This window comes from Cricetulus griseus (assembly GCF_003668045.3).
Source record: "Cricetulus griseus strain 17A/GY chromosome 1 unlocalized genomic scaffold, alternate assembly CriGri-PICRH-1.0 chr1_1, whole genome shotgun sequence".
Classification (NCBI taxonomy): Eukaryota; Metazoa; Chordata; class Mammalia; order Rodentia; family Cricetidae; genus Cricetulus; species Cricetulus griseus.
This window is the reverse complement of record NW_023276807.1, coordinates 76,874,615-76,894,124: the sequence shown is the minus strand read 5'-3', so window position 1 is coordinate 76,894,124 and position 19,510 is coordinate 76,874,615. Positions and strand designations below refer to the sequence as shown.

Genomic DNA, 19,510 nt, shown 5'->3' with positions numbered 1-19,510 from the left:
CACTATAAGTGTGTGTGGTTTTATGTGTGACTTGAGTTTTAGTAATGTTTCTTTTACAAACATGGATGCCTTTGTATTTGGGAAAGGAAGTGACCTCCTTCATCTCATTTGATTGATTTTAGTTTAAAGTCCAATTTGTTGGATATTAGGATTGCTATCCCCACTTGTTTCTTGGGTCCATTTGATTGGAAAATCTTTTCCCACCTTTTAATTCTTAGGTACCTTCTCTCTTTGAAGTTGAGGTGTGTTTCTTGTATGCAGCAGAAGGAAGGATTCTGTCTTCTTATCCATTCTGCTAATCTGTGTCTTTTTATAGGGGAGTTAAGACCATTAATGTTGATGGATATTAATGACCATTGATTGTTCATTCTTGTTTGTTTTTGATTTGGTGATGGTGGCAAGATTATGTGTGGGATTCTGTCCCTTTTTCCTTTTGGCTGTTGGTAAAGTGGGGTTATCTATTGCCTTTATTTTTCTGGTTGTAGTTAACTTCCTTGGGTTGCAGTTTTCCTTCCAAACTTTCTGTAGGGCTGGATTGGTAGATATGTATTGTTTGAATCTGGTTTTGTCATGGAATATCTTGTTTTGTCCATCTATAATGATTAAAAGCTTTGCTGGGTATAGTAGTCTGGGCTGGCATCCATGGTCTCTTAGTGTAGGTAGAATATCTATCCAGGACTCTCTGGCCTTCAGAAAATAAGGTGTGATTCTGATAGGTTTGCCTTTATAGGTTACTTGACCTTTTTCCTTTGCTGCTCTTAATATTTTCTCTTTGTTCTGTATGTTTGATGTTTTGATTATTATGTGGCAAGGAGACTTTTTTTTTGGTTCAGTCTATTTGGTGTTCTGTAGGCTTCTTGTATTTTCATTGGCATGTATTTCTTTAGGTTGGGAAAGTTTTCTTCTATGATTTTGTTGAATATGTTTTCTATGCCTTTGAGTTGGATTTCTTCACCTTCTTCTATACCTATTATTCTTAGGTTTGGTCTTTTCACGGTATCCCATATTTCCTGGATATTTTGTGTTAGGGATTTGTTGGACTTAAGATTTTCTTTGGTTGATGAATCTATTTCTGCTAGTGTGTCTTCAACTCCTGAGATTCTCTCTTCCATCTCTTGTATTCTGTTGGTTATGCTTACATCTGTAGTTCCTGATCACTTACCCAGCTTTTCTATTTCCAGAATTCCCTCAGATTGTGCTTTCTTTATTGTCTCTATTTCAGTTTTTAGGTCTTGAACTGTTTCCTTGAGAGATTTGTTGATATCTTGTATTTTTTGGTTTGTTTTTTTCTTCCATTTCTTTTAGGGATTTTCTCATGTCCTCTTTGAGGTCCTCTATCATTTTTCTGAAGATGTTTTTAAGGTCATTCTCTTCTGGCTCATCTGCATTGTGATGTTCAGATCTTGCTGGTTTATGGTTCCTAGTCTCCGGTGGTGTCATATTGGGTTTTCTGTTGTTGAAAGTGCTTTTACCTTGTCCTCTTCTCATCCTTTCTTCTGGTGGTTGTAGCAGGAGTTTCTTGCTCTCCTGGTGGATATGGGACCAAGGTTCTCTTCTGGTAAATGCAAACAGATCCAATAATCTGATGTCTGTCCTCTTCTCGTGAATGGAGGTGCCACTGTTACCGGGGCATCGGCAGTGTTCGGGTGTGTTGGGTCCCACTGGGCCGGTAGATGGAGACAGAACTGCCACCGGGGTCCCAATGTGTCGGATCCTGCCGCCAAATTCGGTCCAGTGCTCAGATGGCTAGTATCAGATGACTCTGGACAGTGATGATGACGAACGGGCCAACCAAGTACTTTTATGTGTTCAGTTTTATATAAAGTTGTGTTTTAATGGAGGGTTATATTGTTATGAAAATGTGAAAATCAGGACCTCTGTGATAAAGGTGCTTGTTACATAATCCTGAAAGCTAAGGACCCATATTTAAAGTAGAAGGAGAGAAGTGACTTATGAAATGTCGTCCTCTGACCTCTGCACACACATCACAGTACATGCAATTCTACATCCACACACAAATGCCCATGTACACACACAATAAAGAAAAACAAAACTTCTGGGTGTTGGTGGCACACACCTTTAATCCCAGCACTTGGGAGGCAGAGGCAGGTGAATCTCTGTGAGTTTGAGGCCAGCCTGGTCTACAGAGCAAGTTCCAGAACAACCAGAGTTACACAAAGAAACCCTATTTCAACAAAACAATATAGAAATCATTGAAGAACATACATATTATACACCCATTTGAAACAGCACTTCCTGTTAAAGGCCTTTCCTATTCAATATTACAATTCTGAAGTATAGAAATTAACCCCAGTGTTCAAATATTATGTTGCCTGATTATCATTGAAGAACCCCAAATGATAATCCAAGTTTGGGTGATTTGTTTAGACTTTCAGTGTTTTTAGTCATAGGATTGCAGCTGAAGCTCGATATACGGAATGAGCTCTTTTAGCTGCTGTCACCAAATCTATCACTCCACTCCACAGAACAATGAAGTCAAACATGCCAAGTAGCTCCAACTGAGTCCTGAATCAGGCTTGGATTTCATCAGAATTCTACATACTAACACTATTGTTATTATTTCAGGTTACAGTGATCATCACACAAATTTATTTTAATCATTTTAAGACTTCAATAGCAATACAAATTACACAACTTTTATAGTAAATTATTATTCAGAGGACATTAAAATTCACCTTATTAGGCAACAGTACCTAAAGATAATTTTAGATAGTTAACTTTATTTCACATCTAGCAGAATAACATGTATACTGTAAAGTTTTCTGAAATTAATGATTCCAGAAGACAATGCTTCACTTGAATAATTGTATCAGATATTTTATAACAATATTTTATTTTGTAATATTTGGTTTCTGCTTGCTAAAAACATAGGTGGGTTAAATTTTTAGTTTTAGACATTTTAGTAACATATAATTCTGAGGTTTCCAGAACAGAAAGTTCCCATTTCTAATTCTACTACTATAAACTTAAGAATATGTTTTATTTTCTGCAATGTAAGCATTACAATTGTTATTTTTCTTCAATTAGTATCGAATACTAAAATTGGAGTATTCAAGTTTAGAGATGGTTTTTTCATTAGAAAAGTCTGTCCGGTCGATTCGAGAACTAGGACTCCCAACCTTGCTTAGCCAGGCCTTCCTACAAAACAGAAACAAATAGAAATGAGCATGTATAGTACACACAGATTTACTAAAAGATCCCATCAGAGGTAATAAAGGGAGTTCACATTTGCAGTGCAACTTTTGCATATAATGTCACAATGAAGGATGTTATTCTATATACCAAAATTAATTAAAATAATTGTTTACATTGTACATGCTGTTCTAAGAATACTACCAACTATAATTTATAGTTACACATGGACATAGAAAGAGTAATAATTTAAGCAATTTACTTCCTATTAAGATCATTCTCCCTGCCCCAAAAGAAACACTTCAAGGCCATTATTTCCTAGCTCTTTTAAGTTTCAAAATATTTTTACAAAGTGGCTAGTAGTAAAAGCAATTAACCATTCTTTTCATTACGGAGTATATGGTAGATTTATATGCTCAAGTGTGCACATGTGCACCTGTGTGTGTGTGTGTGTGTGTGTGTGTGTGTGTGTGTGTGTGTATTCATGTTATATATAGAGAGAACATTACTGCAAAAGAATAGACATGATTTCCTCAAAACATTAAATAAAACTAGATGACCCATTTTCCTGTTAAATACAGTTCTTACCATATACATTAGCAAAATTATCGCATTGCATGAAACACTCTAATTGTTCTGAAAACATATTTCTGCTTATTCAGAGCAGTGATTATCTTAACTCATTAGCAATGTATATGACTTAATTTATGCATTTGAGATTTAACCAAGATTTCACTTAACTCTACATCTACAGTTCAGACCTTTCTCATATACCATGGAGACCTCAGATAACAGTTAAGGATTTTCCAGAATCTTCTATTGGTTGGAATAACTGATTCAGTGGTTGTGACGGTCAATATTATGAACTTGACAGAATCTGGAAGACACAAGCTTCTGGGCATGTCTGAGTTATTATCTAAATTATGCTCAGGTAGGAATGTGGATGACATAATCCCATGGACTAGAGCCTCAGAATACATAAAAAGGAGAAAGCTAGCTGAGCACAAGAATTCATTTGCTGCTTCTTGACTGCTGATGTAGAGTCATATGCTGCTTCAACTTCCTGCCATCAGATCTTCTCCACCATGACAGACTGTACCCCCAAACTCTGAGCCAAAATGAACCCTTAAAGTCGCTTTTGTCATAGCAATGAGAAAAGTGACGAATGCAATGATCCTGTATAGTGATGTGTGTGTGTGTGTGTGTGTGTGTGTGTGTGTGTACATGTGTGCATGTGTGGAGGCTAGAGAACAGCTGAGTATTGTTCCTTAGGTGCCATACACTGGTTTTTTTTTTTTTTTTTTTTTTTGAGACAAGATCTGTAAGAGGCCTGGAACTTGCCAGTGAACCCCGTTTCTGTCTTTCCACTCTAGCACTGGGGTTACTAGCATGAACACCACGATCAGCATTTTCATCACATGGTTTCTAGGGATCAAACTCAGGTACCCATGCCTGCAGGCAAGCACTTTACCAAGTGAGACTTGCTCCCATACAATGATGAGGCTGTTGTTTACAAGTGATGGTGTGAGCCCAGCTGTTATAGAGGAAACAGTCCCTGGCATCCCTGAAATGACCTCTTGCTGTGAAACCACCCCTGTATTCTGCTGCACAGCATAATCTTATACTGGATGAAAGCTTGGATTTTTTTACTATTTTCTGGGTAAAACTGATTGTCTGAAAATGACTCTTAACCAGGGAAAAGAATTCTAAGGACTCAAATGGCCAGTATGCTTTGAGCTCTACCTACTTGTCTCTTACTTGAGACTTTTGCTGGGTGAGGTTAATTTTGCACGCCCCCCCCCCCAGCTAAATCATCAATAGTTACAGACTTCATTTCTTTTACTTATCTAATTAAAATCTTAAAAAAATGGAAATTTCATTTTCTTAGTTACTTTTCTATTGCTGTGATTAAACACCATGGTCAAGACAACTTATAAAAAAAAAGCATTTTAATCTGGAGCTCACTCTTCTAGAGGGGTGGTGTTCACGACTATCGTGGTGGGAAGTATAGTGGCAGGCAGGCAGGCAGGCAGGCAAGGTGCTGGAGCAGTAGCTGAGAGCTTACATCTGATCCACAAGCGTGAGGCAGAGAGAGCTAACTGGGGACGTTAGAGCCTTTGAAACCTCAAAGCCCACCCCCAGTGACACACTTCCTCCAACAAAACTACGCCTAATCTTTTCCAATCGGTTCCACCAACTAGGGACCAAGAATTCAAATATATGAGCATATAGGGGCCATTCTCATTGAAGCCATCACACACTTGTTGAATAAAATTCAATTTTCATGACAAACAGCTGATGACTTCTATTTTACCTGTCAAATCTTCAAACCCTGGTGGAAACAAAGGCCAAAATTGTAACCAAAATTAACATTTAATGAGCACTAACTCTCTGCTAAGTTCTTTATATGTACTTTTTCTTTGTTCTACAGTTGAGCCTTGTAGCTCACAATCTACTACTGTTTCCAAGGAGGTAGAAAGCAAGAGAACTCAGTAAACTGCTCCATGTGGTAGCAGCAGAGGAGAAATGGCCAGGCTCTGAATGCTTCTAGAGGATTGTGAGTAGATTTACTCACTAACTGTGTGTAGGTGTGAGAAAATGAAAGGGGTAGGGATGACAGCTGGTAATTTTTTTTAGAGTAACTAGCTGGATAGAGTTGTTACTGACAAAGAGACGTAGGGAGAGAGGAAGATTTGGGAGCAAGATGAGAAATTTAGTTTTGGGTTGCCAAGCTTGAGATGCTACTAGCCATCCAGGTGAGATGTTGAGTAGGTGGTGGGATCTACAAGTCTAGCTAGAGGAAACAAAATTCAGAGTCATTTATCAGACAGACCAGTATTGAACACTGTCAGACTGTTCGGGATCATCATGGAAATGAAGATAGAAAGAATCGGCATCCTGTGACTGCATCTTGAGGTACACTAATGTGAAGAGTTCAAAAAGGTGAAGAAAAATCGGAACAGAGAGCCATTCATTGAGCTCTCCAGAAAACTAGGAGAGTGTGGTACCCTGAAAGCCCATACAGTCTGCAGGGAACAAAAGGGAGTCCACCACACCTGCTGGTGGTCAGGGGAAGAAAGAACTTAGGAGTGATCATTACACCTACAACGGTAAGGTCATGATGATCTTAAGAGAAGTTTCTGTGTAATGAAAACCACATCTGGGTAGTTTCAAGGGGTTTGTCTCTGGAGAAGACTGATTCAACTGCCATCAATTGCCCATTGCTGCTTATTTAGGGGCGGGGCCTTGAGAGATTTACCTCATTCATGTTAGCGTGTCAACTAGTGTACTGCAGGCCTTGTTTAGGTGGAAATATTATTGAGGTTTAATGAGTATAGATCCCTGTCATACATAGAGGACACTCTGGCCTTACAATCTTTACCTCCCTTCTTCCGAGATCTTCTCTGGACCTGAGTTGCATTTGGACATCTCAGCTGGGGATGGGTACCCTGGGTCAGTGGTTTTCTGCATTTTGAACACTTGTGTGGATCTCTGTAATGATCTCCATCAGCTATAAGAAGCTTCTTTGATGAGGGGAGAGCTCTGTTATCTGTGGGTGTGAGGATTTAGAGTACAGTAGCTCTAAAGCCAGGATCCTTCAGGGTTGTACAGTGTAAGGTGAAAGGGCTGTGGTTTTACTGCTCCTGTACCAACTAGACAAACAATGTTGTGCAGAGAAGGGATGTAGCCTTCACTTAGGAGACTGCTTTCTTGAGGTCATTCCTAAGAGGGTGATGACAAAGACCAATCTTCCAGCAGCACTCCCAGAACCTGCAGGGAAATATAATTGGCGCTTTGCAGCCTCTATGCATGCCCTCAGCTCAGGGGGATGATTGGGCAGGAAGGACAAAGGGATGGTAACTGGTGGGGCAAGACCCAGGGAAAGCTGGATAAAACAGGATAGGCATACCCATTTGGTTTAATTTTTGTTTTATACTTATTTATTTGTACACACACACACACACACACACACACACACACACACACACACACACACGCTGTAGCATCTGTGCTAGTGGAGGTCAGAGCAGAACCTCTAGGAATCAGTTCTTTCTTTTCACCATGTAGGTCCTGGGGACCAAACTCCATTACCAGGCATAGCATCAAGCACCTGTACCCATTAAGCCATCTTGGCAGCCCACATTTTGTTGTTTGTTTGTTTTGTTTTTTTGAGACAGGGTTTCTCTGTGGCTTTGGAGGCGTCCTGGAACTAGCTCTTGTAGAACAGGCTGGTCTCGAACTCACAGAGATCTGCCTGCCTCCTGAGTGCTGGGATTAAAGGCGTGCGCCACCAATTCCTAGCCTGGCAGCCCACTTTTTAGAAGATAAAGAAGATACAGCTTCTCTTTCCAGAAGGGGATACAATATGTTTTTCTTTTTAATTGAAGAGCAGTTTGGATGTAAAGATACATTTGCATGAAATAGCCTTCACATTTACAGCAATGCAGGAGTTAATTTCATTCACTGCACATTGATAGATACACAACAAGCCCTGGGAGGCCTTAACACAGCATTGCACTTCCTTGGATGCTGGTCCTGCTAAGCTGGTCAAAGCCAGTGAAACCAGGGGTCAATGTGTGGGCCAATAATTTCTCAACAGCAACAACCCATGTGAGGGGAGATTTAAATTTCTTAACAGATATTTTTATATGGGACTCCCACCTCCCCAACCTAAAATGGATTTGTCTACTGGCTTGTCCCTGAGTTCTGCATCTGTGTTGATTAGGATGAGCCAAATAACCTGTTTCCCTGGCAAGTGTCTGATGCTGGCCTTCTGAACACCTTTTCTCTTGGATCTATTATATTCTCCAGGAAAAACACATCCAGTATTCCTGCCCCCAGGATGCAGACCTGGATATACCTGTCCTGGGAGTCTGTGAAGAAGGGTCCTCGTGCTGGCTGGTTTTATGCCAACTTGACACAAGTCATTTTGGCAAGAAAGAACCTCTAAAGACTAGTGAAGAAAACACCTCCACCAGACTGGCCTGTAGGCAAGGCTATGATGGCTCATTTTTTGACTGGTGATGGATGTGAGTGCCCAGCTCACTGTGGGTGTGGCCACCTCTGGGCAAGCGGTCCTGGGTTGTATGAAAACGCAGGCAAGTGAGCAAGCAGCACTCCTCCATAGCCTCTGCTTCAGCTTCGACCTCCAGTTTCTGCCCTGAATTCCCTGGATGATGGACTACAAGTTGTAAGACGAAACACACCCTTTCCTCCCCAGTTTGACAGTGGTCAGTGTCTTATCACAGAAAGACACCTGACTAAAACAGGCTTGGTGCACATTAGATCTTAAGTGCCCTCCAGAGGCCCATGCATTAAAGACTTCCCCTAGGTTGGTGACAGTAGGAGACAGTGGAGCCTTTGAGAAGGTGCTTACTGGGAGATCTGAAGGTACTTGGGGGATAACCTGGAAGGGCTTATGGAGCTCTCATCCTTTCCTTGATTACAGGCCCCAAATAATGGCACAAATCAGTCATGGACTGAACCTCCAAACAGTGAGTCAAATAAACCTTTACCCTTTATGAGGTGATAATTTCTGATATTTTTCTATAGTAATAGAAAGCTGAGTAAAATGCAAGACATCCATGTTCAATATGATTTACTTTCACTGAATTTCTTTTTCAGTCCTATATTGTCCTCAACTGTGCCCATGGGACCATCTCCAGAGTGTAAGTTCCTCTGGGATCCCAGCAACTTGCTAGTATGGTCTGTAGGATAAGTGCTTACTGTTCAAAATTGGAATCAGTCTTATGATTAGCCCTCTCTTCATGCCTATATCCCATGGTCTGAGTCTTGTGGGATTCCCACTGTACTGTCTCTTTTACACAGTTGTGCAGCTCAAGTCTACCTCATTCATTCATCTGCTTCCCAGTTTTCAAAGTTTCTGTAACTTTCTCTCCCATTCTTAGACCTTACGGATTGTTAAACCTTCAAGAAAATCCCTTTTCCTAGTAAGGGGAGTTTGTGTAGGAGCTAAAGTAAATGCATGTGTTCAAAATGTAACATCTTTAAACTATGGTTTTATCCTTTGTGTTTACAATTTTAGGGCCAGTCAATGTCTAAGTAGATAAAGGTATTTACTGTCAAGCCAGACAATCTGAGTTCCAGCCCTGGAATCCACATGTTTGAAAAAGGAAGAAAAGAACACCTGAAAATTGTCCTCTGACATCCACACGTGTGCAGTGATGTGTTCCACAGCACCGAGAGTCTTCTCTGCCTCCCCTCCCCTTTACACAAAAAAAGAAATTTTAAAAGGATGCCTTTAGTTTTTGTGGGATTCTGTAAAAAGATCTCCTAATTTTTAATAGTTAGACATTGTCTCCAGTACTTATTACTGAATAGCTTAACTTTTCCCACACACTTCAAATGCAATTTCTAGCACACTCTAAACTTGCACATACACCTAATGCTTAGCTAGAGTTTCTGTTTGGCTGCACTGGGATCTCTGCTCTCTAAGTCAGTATCTACACAATAGCTTTAGAGTGCTTTTAATTCAGTTGTGTCCCTTCCTCCTTCAATGACTTTACTTTTGAATGTTATCTTATATTGACTTCTAGCTCTTAGAATAATTTTAACCATTCCTGCTACATTCCCTTTTAAGTATTACACCCATTGAGAGGAAACTCACATCTGTATTAGCTACTTGTGACAAATATTTGACAGAAACAACTTAAAAGAGGGAAGAATTATTTTGGCTCATGATCTCAGAGGGTTCAGTCCAGGGTTTCTTGGTCCTGATCATGTGGGCAGAATATCATGGTGTCAGAAACATATAACTCAGGAGCTTCTTTGCCACAAAAGGCATTATAGACAAAAGGCAGACAGAGTGACAGAAAGGAGCCAAAGACAAGATGCTCCTGAAGAAGGATCCACCCCAGGGATCTACTTCCTCCAAGTAGGCTGCTAAGTTATCCCTAAAGTTTCTAGAATTTCCAAATATAGGGCCAGCAGCTGGAGATCTGGACATTAAAACATGATCCTGGGGTCTGGCGGCATCCCCTAATCAAACCACAGTGTGTTTAAATAGCAATCTAACAAGAGGAAGATTTTCACTTTTGTTCATGTCTTTAAGTGCCTCACTCAAAGTTTGTAGTTTGCTTAGCTCAGGTCCTCTGTACCTCTCAATAAATTTCTACTTAGTAAAGCTCTACCTTTCTTGCTAATTTTGAGCAGTATTTTAGCCTTGCAGGTGTAGATTCCAGTGAGCTCTAAAGCTGTAGTCTTGTGTCTTGCTGAGCTTCACTGGTGATGTAACATTTCTTACTTGTTTTCATTGGTTTCCTATAATTTGCCTAGGGACCATGCCATGTGTGCCCCCCCCCCATTTGTCAGGTTTTTTTCATACTGACTGAATAATTTCAAGTTACTCTGTATGTTGGACTCCTTAGCCACATTTCCCTGCTTATTGCATTTTAGAGAACTGCTGCAGTAATTATGCAGAGAAAGAAAGGGGCCCGGGCACAATGCACAGGGAGTGGACAACGCAGCCAGATGCATTGCTCTGGTGCCTTCGTATTTTATCCATTAGTGTAGGAGACTCTATAAATGTCGAATGAGTCATTGGATGAGCAGATGCATTCTATACACCGGAGAGGAACTGAAGTCTAATACTTCTGCTACAAATCTGAATGTATTCATATGCACATGTATTTGAGGTATTTCTATTTAAGAAATGTTACCCTTTGATAGGATCTTTAGAAAGTTCAAAATCCAAGTAAAAAAAAAACTTACATTTTCCAATGTAAATTGGAAAAAATCTGTTGACAGAAGTCGTATTACTTAATAGTCATATCTCTCCTTTCACTGCAATAATTTTAAATGTGTTTTTAAATGTCTTATGTAGAGTTTGTAATAATGAAACTAATTTTTGTAAGGCTTTATATCTTTACAAAATCATACTGGCTTTAACAATGACGCAGTAGCAACAGAAGAAGGGGGTTTCGTTATGAATGCATTTCTTACATATTTGATGAAGATGATACATGTTGTTAGAAGAAGCGAAAATCACAATGATCTTGCATGAATGACTTCTAAGCACCTTCAGGCCATCTTTGAATTATGAATAAATAAAACACCCTGCTGGTGAATATCAAATGACCAAGGAAAGATCTCTTTGTCTAATAAATTAGTGGTTCTATGTTTCATTATTATTATATGTGTGTGTGTGTGTGTGTGTGTGTGTGTGTGTGTGTGTGTGTGTGTGTGTGTGTGTTGTGTGTTAGTTGCCATTCAGGCAGTCATCAACCATCAGGCCTGGTGGAATTTCTATAATATTCTCTATAATTTTTTTTTGTGGCAGATGGTACATATTTAGCCATCAGATACAGTAAATGCCACATTCAGGGCCTTGACAACAGTTAAGCAGCCAGCTGTGGCCATTGAAAACGAGCTTAGGCAGTATGAAAGGGCCCTGCCTCCACTGTGCTGTGTGTTATGGCAATGACATCTATAAATTGCTATATTTATGTAATTGCTTATGTGTTCTTGACATGCTTTCTGGACACTAGCATTCGTGTTCTAAGACAGGCTCAGTCTTATTATTGAATAACAATGTCATTGCTAGATAATAACATACTGAAAGAATGAGTCTTTGTTTCCTGTATACCGTCTTCAGATCTATAGCTCCCATGCCTAGGAAGATATTCTAAGTTCTATACCATCCACATGCAGAAAGAAACTCTGAGAATGGAATCAACTTTGATTTTATAGCACATGAAACAAAAACCTTATTTTTTAAAAAACCCTTTGAAAGCTAAAAAAAAAAAAAAGTTTTCCAGTGAAATAGCACAAGTAATGGGTATAGTCATCTTCTCAAAGGGTGTTGGAGGCCTTGGGATCTGACTAATGACCCACATCTAAGCCTGTGAAGCAAAATGATTCATTGCAACTGGTTCATTGCAATTCAGCATAGCTCCTCCAATTTCCCTATGTTTCTTGTGACGGGGTTTATACAGGATAGAAATAAACACAGTGACTGGTTTTGCTTGGTGTCCAGAGTAATTCTTACAGCACAGCAAGGGAAACAAGTTTATCCTGCAAGTTCAGTCATAGGCATACTGCCACCTTCCAAGAATAGTGCATGGCTGTTGATGCTGACATATGAAAGTCCTAGGGCATTTTTCTTAGTATCTCAACAGATATGCAAACACCCACTCAGGTATTTCTTGCATTAATTCAGGATTTCCAAGCCTTTGACAGACAAGAACTCCCCCCCACACACACATTTTAAATGAAAGTTTCATGCTCTTGGCCAGTGTTTCTCTGATACAAGAGAATGGCGTGTGTGTGTGTGTGTGTGTGTGTGTGTGTGTGTGTGTGTGTGTGTGTGTGTTGTGTCTGTGTGTGTGTGTGTGTGTGTGTATTGTGTGTGTTTGTACAAAAATCACATCCCCCATGGGCTTCACTGCCCTCAAACATCTCAGGAGCATTCCAAGGGCTCCGAGAAACACAGTTTGAAAGCTGCCCTATTAACCTACCATTAAGCAAAGCCATAGAAAGTATAATGCATAGAGAATTCATCATATGTGGAAACAGAAACCAGCAGCATTGTCTCCTGTGCAACTCAAGTCAGCATTGCCTGCAGAAAGTGGACAGGTGAGTTCCTAGGATTATAGAAAAAAATGACATCTAACTAATACCCTTGACTGAAACAAAGAGGTGAAATTAAAACACCAGAAAGCCAACACTGTCAATAGTTCATAGAAGTTCTATTTTCTGGGACTAACGTGGGGTGGAATTATCCTTTCAGATATCTCTGCAGCACTTGTATAAAACACAGACTGAAGTTAGGAAGCAGACAGAAGAAAAAGACAGCAAGTACACTGAAAGCAAATGGGAGGCTTGCCAATCTCAAGCTTTTAAGCTGGCATTAATAATGGAAAGACACTGCATAACATTTTTGCTATTCTCTTTTCCCAAACAGCTTTCTTTATTCAGGTATATGTGGACAAATAATACTATTATACAAATAATACTAATTATAAAAATAAATGTTTAAATGGTACTTTAATAGCATATATAAAAACATGTCAGCTGATAATCCAGGAAACTCCAATCCTGAATAATTAACCAGAGATGGGATTCCTCACCTACTATTACTGTCATCACAGAACTCCTGAAGAGATTGAAGAGGATGGTTGGTTATAAATCGCCTCATGGACCATCAAGATCACATAGTAGGCTTTTAATAACTGTTATTACAGTATAACTGTTCTCTGACTTTGCCCATTTAGTAGTCTCTGGGATCCCCAGAGTCACATACTTCCATGGAAATTCCACTCATAAGGCTGCTCAGTCTTGGCAGAGGTTCTTCTCAGATATGGTATAGCATGTCCCATCACTCGACCTCTTCAAATGACTAAGTCTGGGAAACTATTTCAGGCATGAGTTTCTCAGAATTCTGAGAAACTGCCACCAGTCTAAGGGCTAGGAATGGAGAAGGTGGAACAGGTGGGGCTATAACCATAATCTCTAGCTCCCATGACAATGTGACAAACAGGCTGTTACTTTTGTCTTATTCTGAGGCAAGAAGGTGCTAGCATTGTAACAATGGCTGTAGATTTGGGGATCTTCATGCTTGGTTGTTGGGCATGTAGAAATTACTAGAACTTCCCTGAAACATACTCTATATGGGGAAGGGGACTGAAATAATTCACAGACACATGGACATAGCAGGAAACCCCACCAGAGCTGTCATCTCCAGAGCCATGGATGTCTCAGCATTGCTGATCCTGGTCCACATAACACAAGTCAAAGTTCAAATTTCACATAAATATCACTGACTGTGAGAGTATAAATTACATTTGAAATCTTGACTTCTAAGCAAGTCAGGGAAATCTAGCTCCTAACTTTCTTGGGTCTGAAATAAAGGACAGCAGAAGGGGTTTGGACTAGAAGTTGACCAGATTAACATACCACGCCTACCTCAATTGCTATTGTTCAGTTATCAAGAACTCCATAAAACCCTATGCTAAGGACTTCAGAAGTAGCAGGTGCCTTTCATTTGTTGCTAGTGTACAGTTTTAGTGTATGATTTTGCTGGACCCATTTCCTCATATCTAAAGGAACACCAGCATTGATGGATTGACAGAAGAGAAGCAGAAATAATCATGAGAAGGACCAGAGAAGAGGGCCAACGTGTTGTGCTAGGAAAACCAAGGGAACAGAGAATTTTAAGGGGACTTTGTCGACTTCAAAATGTTCCTGAGGCCAAGGAAAATATAAACTGAAAAGTGGTTTGTAATCTTAGCAACACAGCATCAGTGATGCGGCTGAAGAGGAGGAGGTTAGAACAGTTTTAAGGGTGAGGAAGGAGCAAGGAATGGAGACAGCAAGAACAGATAAATCTGTTGAGTTGTGTGTGAAAGAGGAGATAAAACAGCTTCACAGAGTTTTAGGGTTCTACTGATGGCCAGTCCAGCCAGCCTAGATTTTGAACTCAATGCTTTTGGATATTTATGAACATCCTGTCTCAGAGGTGTGCCGAGAAAGGCTGTTAAGGACACATAGTTCAGCATGTTCTCTGTTCCAAATATGTTAAGATCTATTCCTACAGGAAGCCAAATGAAAAAGGAGTTAGCCAGACACTCTTGTATTTTCATCCTTTACCCTGATGTTTCCATTTCCCTTAAAAACGTTCTTAGGCAAATAGAGGATAATGCCATTAGCAGATGGAGAGCTACTAGACAGTTTACAGCCAAACTCCAACCCACCCTCAGAAGAGGTCCTATTGTATTTTTTTATGGCCTTCTTCCTGACTCTGTCTTATTTCCTGCCCTTATTTTCATTGTTAAGTGTCCACTCTCTTGTTAGTGGTTTAATATGCTCTTACAAATCATTTAAAATTCAGTAGGGAACAAAGCAAGGTATAATAAATACATGAAGCAGTGATCTTTTCTCCTTCCCTGATACTAATTCTGTTATTTTCTCAATGGGAACTACAGGACAGAATTACCTATAGACTTGTGTTCTATGACCAGCTTTGCTAGAGACCCTTTTCCATTAACGCAAGGAACACAGTGGTCTTCCATCATAAAAACATGTATCTTAAGGGCAGTGGGCTCGGCTCTGAAACTGCAATCCTATTGATGGCCATGAATTTCTGGACTGAGGGTTGGTTTCCCAGATCTAGCAAGGGTAGAGTCAGACAGGAGTGACCCCCTGAAGGGATGTGCCTGTGTGCAAGTGCATACAACCCTTTGGTGGTCACTTTGAAAACAGTTTGCAGAAAAATGAATCTAAAGAATAGTTCAAGTGCTTTTGTGTGCAAAGCTATCCCAGTGTCTCTTAGAGTCTTATGCCCTAATAGATAACTTATATACAATCATTATTTGAATACATTTAATCTTTTAATTTCAAGCATTCATTCAGCTCCAAGTGTGTCTGATATCAGGCCAAATGTGTCATATTCAGCTCCAAATGTATGAAATACTGAAAACACAGTTTAGATCTAATTTTGAGACAAAAATACTCATATGCTTAATTTCCAGGGAAACTGGGGTCTTCTGGGTAGTAAATTATAATTAAAAACACTAAAAGTGCATAGCAAGATAAATTTAGCTCCCTTGTAGAGGATATAAGATTTAAATCAATAAACATATAAATGAAAGCCATAAAAAGGAAGTTTGTGTGCCTCTGTTATAACTCACTTATTCTAACAAAGAAAATAATTCACTTGTAGGGCTTAATTACCATTTTTATAACTCTTGTTCAAATACATGTAAGTGAATCTATGTAGTGGAAAAGTGCAGATCATGGTGAAGCATTTTCCTCAATCATGTCGGTTTTTCCATTAAAATCTCCCTAGCTTTCTCACTAGGCACTGTTACTCTCATTTGTAAAAATACGGTTACATTTTTTCTTTTTAAATTCACCCCATAGTACTAGAGCCTAGAATAACCCCACACCACAAAAACCAAGCACAAGGGCTTCTCCAAACTCTATCATAAGTACGGCCACATGATGTCTTTGCTGTTGCAGTTCCAAGGTAAGTTTTGTCTAGCCTCCACTAATAACTCATCATTCAGAGATCTACGTTGTCCCTAACACATATCAACATTGCATCTGGGGTGGTGGTTGCAGCAGTGCACACCTTTAATCCCAGCACTGGGGAAGCAGAGACAAGCAGATCTCTGAGTTCAAAGACAGCCTGGTTTACAGAGTGAGTTCCAGGTCAGCCAGGGATACACAGAGAAACCCTGTCTTGGAAAACAGAAACAAGAAAGAAAAGAAACAATACATCTATACATATGCACTGTGGAATCACTATTGATAACACTTGTGTTACTTAATTTGATCAGTTGAGCTCATTTAGGTAAGAACCTTTGAAGCTGTGACAACAGGTTAATTATAACTGGACTCTGTCACCGGGTGATCCTTCTTAGTGGGAGTTCTTACTCTGCTGAGACTCGTTGGTTGTCTTAGGCTGATTCCCGATTCCATCTATACTCTCTGAATGATTTTATCATGAAAGTTTCAGATCCACAAATGCCCACCACGTCCACTGGATGATTCAGATCTTCTGTTTCTACCTGCATCCATGCCTCTGCCCACTCACACCCCTTATCCATGTGTTCTGCTGCATCCTGGAGCCTGGCAGAATCTTGGTAGTTACAGGCTGTTAGCCAACTTGCCCAGCCAATCAACTTTGATTTGAATGTTTTTTATTTTCATTTATCTCTTTTTCCTATCCTTATTACCCTTTACTTATGTATTCTTTGCTCTTTGCTAGGAATACAAATTAAACTTGATTCTGAGGCTGGGGCCATTGTAGCACGTACTTTGAAAAGATTTGAGATCTGGATCTTTTCTGCATTGTTTGTCTCTGGGGTTTTTTTTGGACCTCAGTGGGTTGGAGTGGAGTCTCAGAATTGAAGGAAAAATTATAAATCACAATTTGTATATCATCTTCACTGTAGTTAAACTTTATCTTAAAATAACCACAGAAGATGAGTCAAATGCAAACTATTTAAAAACAGTTATTAAATGCCTATTCTTTACTAAGACAAACAGGAAGGTTGCCTGTCTCCAATGAACTCTAGTCTGTTGGGAGAGACAAATGATTCCAGTTTGGCAAGACAAACACAATGACAAAGCAGCATGACATGTGTAAGCCCTGGGGAGCCTCCACCCAGGGGCTCATCCTTACTGCGCTGCTAAGTTGGCAGACTTGTATTTTGGGATGAAAACTTAGGATTCCTGCAGAGGATAAATTAGACATTTGAAGACAAGGAGTGTATCTGGGACATTTTTGTTTGTAACCTCTTTAAAGAAATTTCTCCATACAAGGATGAGAAACAGGGACCTGTAAATCATTGAAGTTTCAGCTTCACTTTTTTCTTACAGAATGGATGTATGCTGTATAAATGTAAATATGAGATATATACATACATTTATATGCAATATAGCAATTGTTTTATGAGCTACCATAGTATGTCAAGCTAAGGATATGCTAAATGTTGCATTTTTATTGGCCAAGCATTAATAAGAAATTATATTAAGTCAGAACTTATTTGCTCTTATCAAATATTCTACTAGGCAAACCAAAGAGGGCTTAGATGTTCATTTCCAAGCAATATATGCTGACACCCCATATTCATGTACACAGGATTCATTTAGTGTGTTGGAGTCTATAACTCTGCTTCATCACTGCTGTCATACTGCAGGAGGGAAATATGGCCAGAGAACCTTAGCGGGTCCCCTTTGGGTGAGAGACAGACAGAAAACTGCAGATGCAACTTCTGTGGAAACTTTATTGGTGGAAGATTTATTGATGGAAGGTAAGGGAGTAAAGGAGAGAGAAAGAGATAGACAGAGACAGACAGAGACAGAGAGAAACAGAGAGAGAGGTACTTGGCATTCCTTAGTAAGGAGGATGTTCAATCCCAAGCCCACCCATGCTCTGGAAGCTATCAGACTCTGGCAGCATTGCCCTAAGTGTGCTGAAATAAAGCACAAAATTTGCCACTCTAAAACTATTCCACAATTTTAGGGAAAATTAAAAAAATATTGATCTAATATTGGAAGCTAGAAACAGTCCAGTGGCACTGTTCCCCTTTCAAGGTTAATAGCTGTTGAGGCTTGTTCATGTCAGTTTCTACTGTTCTGGGGAAAGTGTGTTCACATTATGGGTAACAGTAGTCTGGTTATTTTGTTTGTTGTTTGGTCTGTTTTTGAGACAGTGACTCATTTAATCAAAGATGGCCTCAAACTTACTATGAAGCTGAGGATGACCTAAATTTCTGATAATCCTGCTGAAATTACAAGCATGCATCACTAGGCCTGCAATTTAGGGGTTTACAGAAAGTCTAAAGAGTAAATACAGGAAGAATGGCCACATTATAGTCATCCAGAAGGGCTGGATCATTTCAAATCAAGACCAAAAGCACATTTGATTAGAGCACTTTGTAAAATCAATGTTATTTAGGTCGGGTGTTCTTTTTTCTTTTTCATGTCCTATCTTACAGAGAGCTTTAAATTAATATTAGGAACCTTTAATATGGTTTAGAGAATTCTGAACCATTTCAGTTCTGGTTGCCATGGTGTTATTATTTTTAAATAGCTGAGCCCTCAATTTCTTTGGCACCATAAACTAACATTGAAAATATAAAACTGGTATGTTATTTACCATGTGAGAGAACAGACCAGAAGATATACAACAAAACCCACTTTAAGAACTTTATTAGTAAAGAGTAGGGAAAGGGAAGATGGGTGTGTACAGGCATGTCTGGAAGAAACTTGGCAAGAGAGGGAGTGGGGCAGGCATGTCTGCTTTTAAAGGCCACTTAGCGTATGCATATGGGGGCTTATGTAGCCACGCCAGGATGTGTATAGATTATGGAAGGCCCTGGATGACTAGGCATTTTGCCTGAATGCAGACGGCCACCTGTGCGGCCCTGGAACCTTGCGTGTGCTGGAAATGACAGCACTGGTACATATTATAAATATATTATTATTATTCAGATTTAGTTAAAGTGTTTTCTTTTCCTATTCTTAGACAAGAATGTGCTAAACAAAGTCATTATTATTACCATTATAATGTGGTAAACAGATTTTTGCAAGTAAAGCCTGAAGGGCTCTCTAACAGGCCCAAGCAGGGCAAATGTCGCACTGACAGGTTTTGCCATTTTGCCCTTTTCTCCCCTTTCCTCTCCCTTGCTAAAAATCATTAGATTGCATTCCTAAAGCTAGTCCCCAAGGTCCATTCCTTTATTTGGCCACTGACCCATTCCTGAGACAAACACCAAGGTCCAATAATCAAACTTTGCCTAACATGTCCAATCAGGATTTACCAGCTCACCTTAGCATAGACTCCCCCTTTTTCTCCTTAATAAACCCACTCCTGCAGAAACACCTGCTT

The 19,510-nt window shown here is 39.7% G+C and overlaps 1 protein-coding gene across 4 annotated transcripts in view; it reads right to left on the bottom strand.

The window, feature by feature from the left end:
• Nucleotides 1-2,721: 2,721 nt before the first annotated feature.
• Acyp2 (acylphosphatase 2) overlaps nt 2,722-19,510 on the bottom strand; it is a 140,942-nt gene continuing 124,153 nt past the window's right edge. For 3 of the 4 annotated variants that reach the window (XM_027387930.2, XM_027387931.2, XM_027387932.2), the window contains exon 4: nt 2,722-3,159. In XM_027387930.2, coding sequence (XP_027243731.1) covers nt 3,045-3,159 — 115 coding nt within the window. In that variant the 3' untranslated portion in view covers nt 2,722-3,044. The remainder of the gene's footprint in view (nt 3,160-19,510) is intronic. The other variant, XR_004772451.1, reaches the window with a different exon arrangement.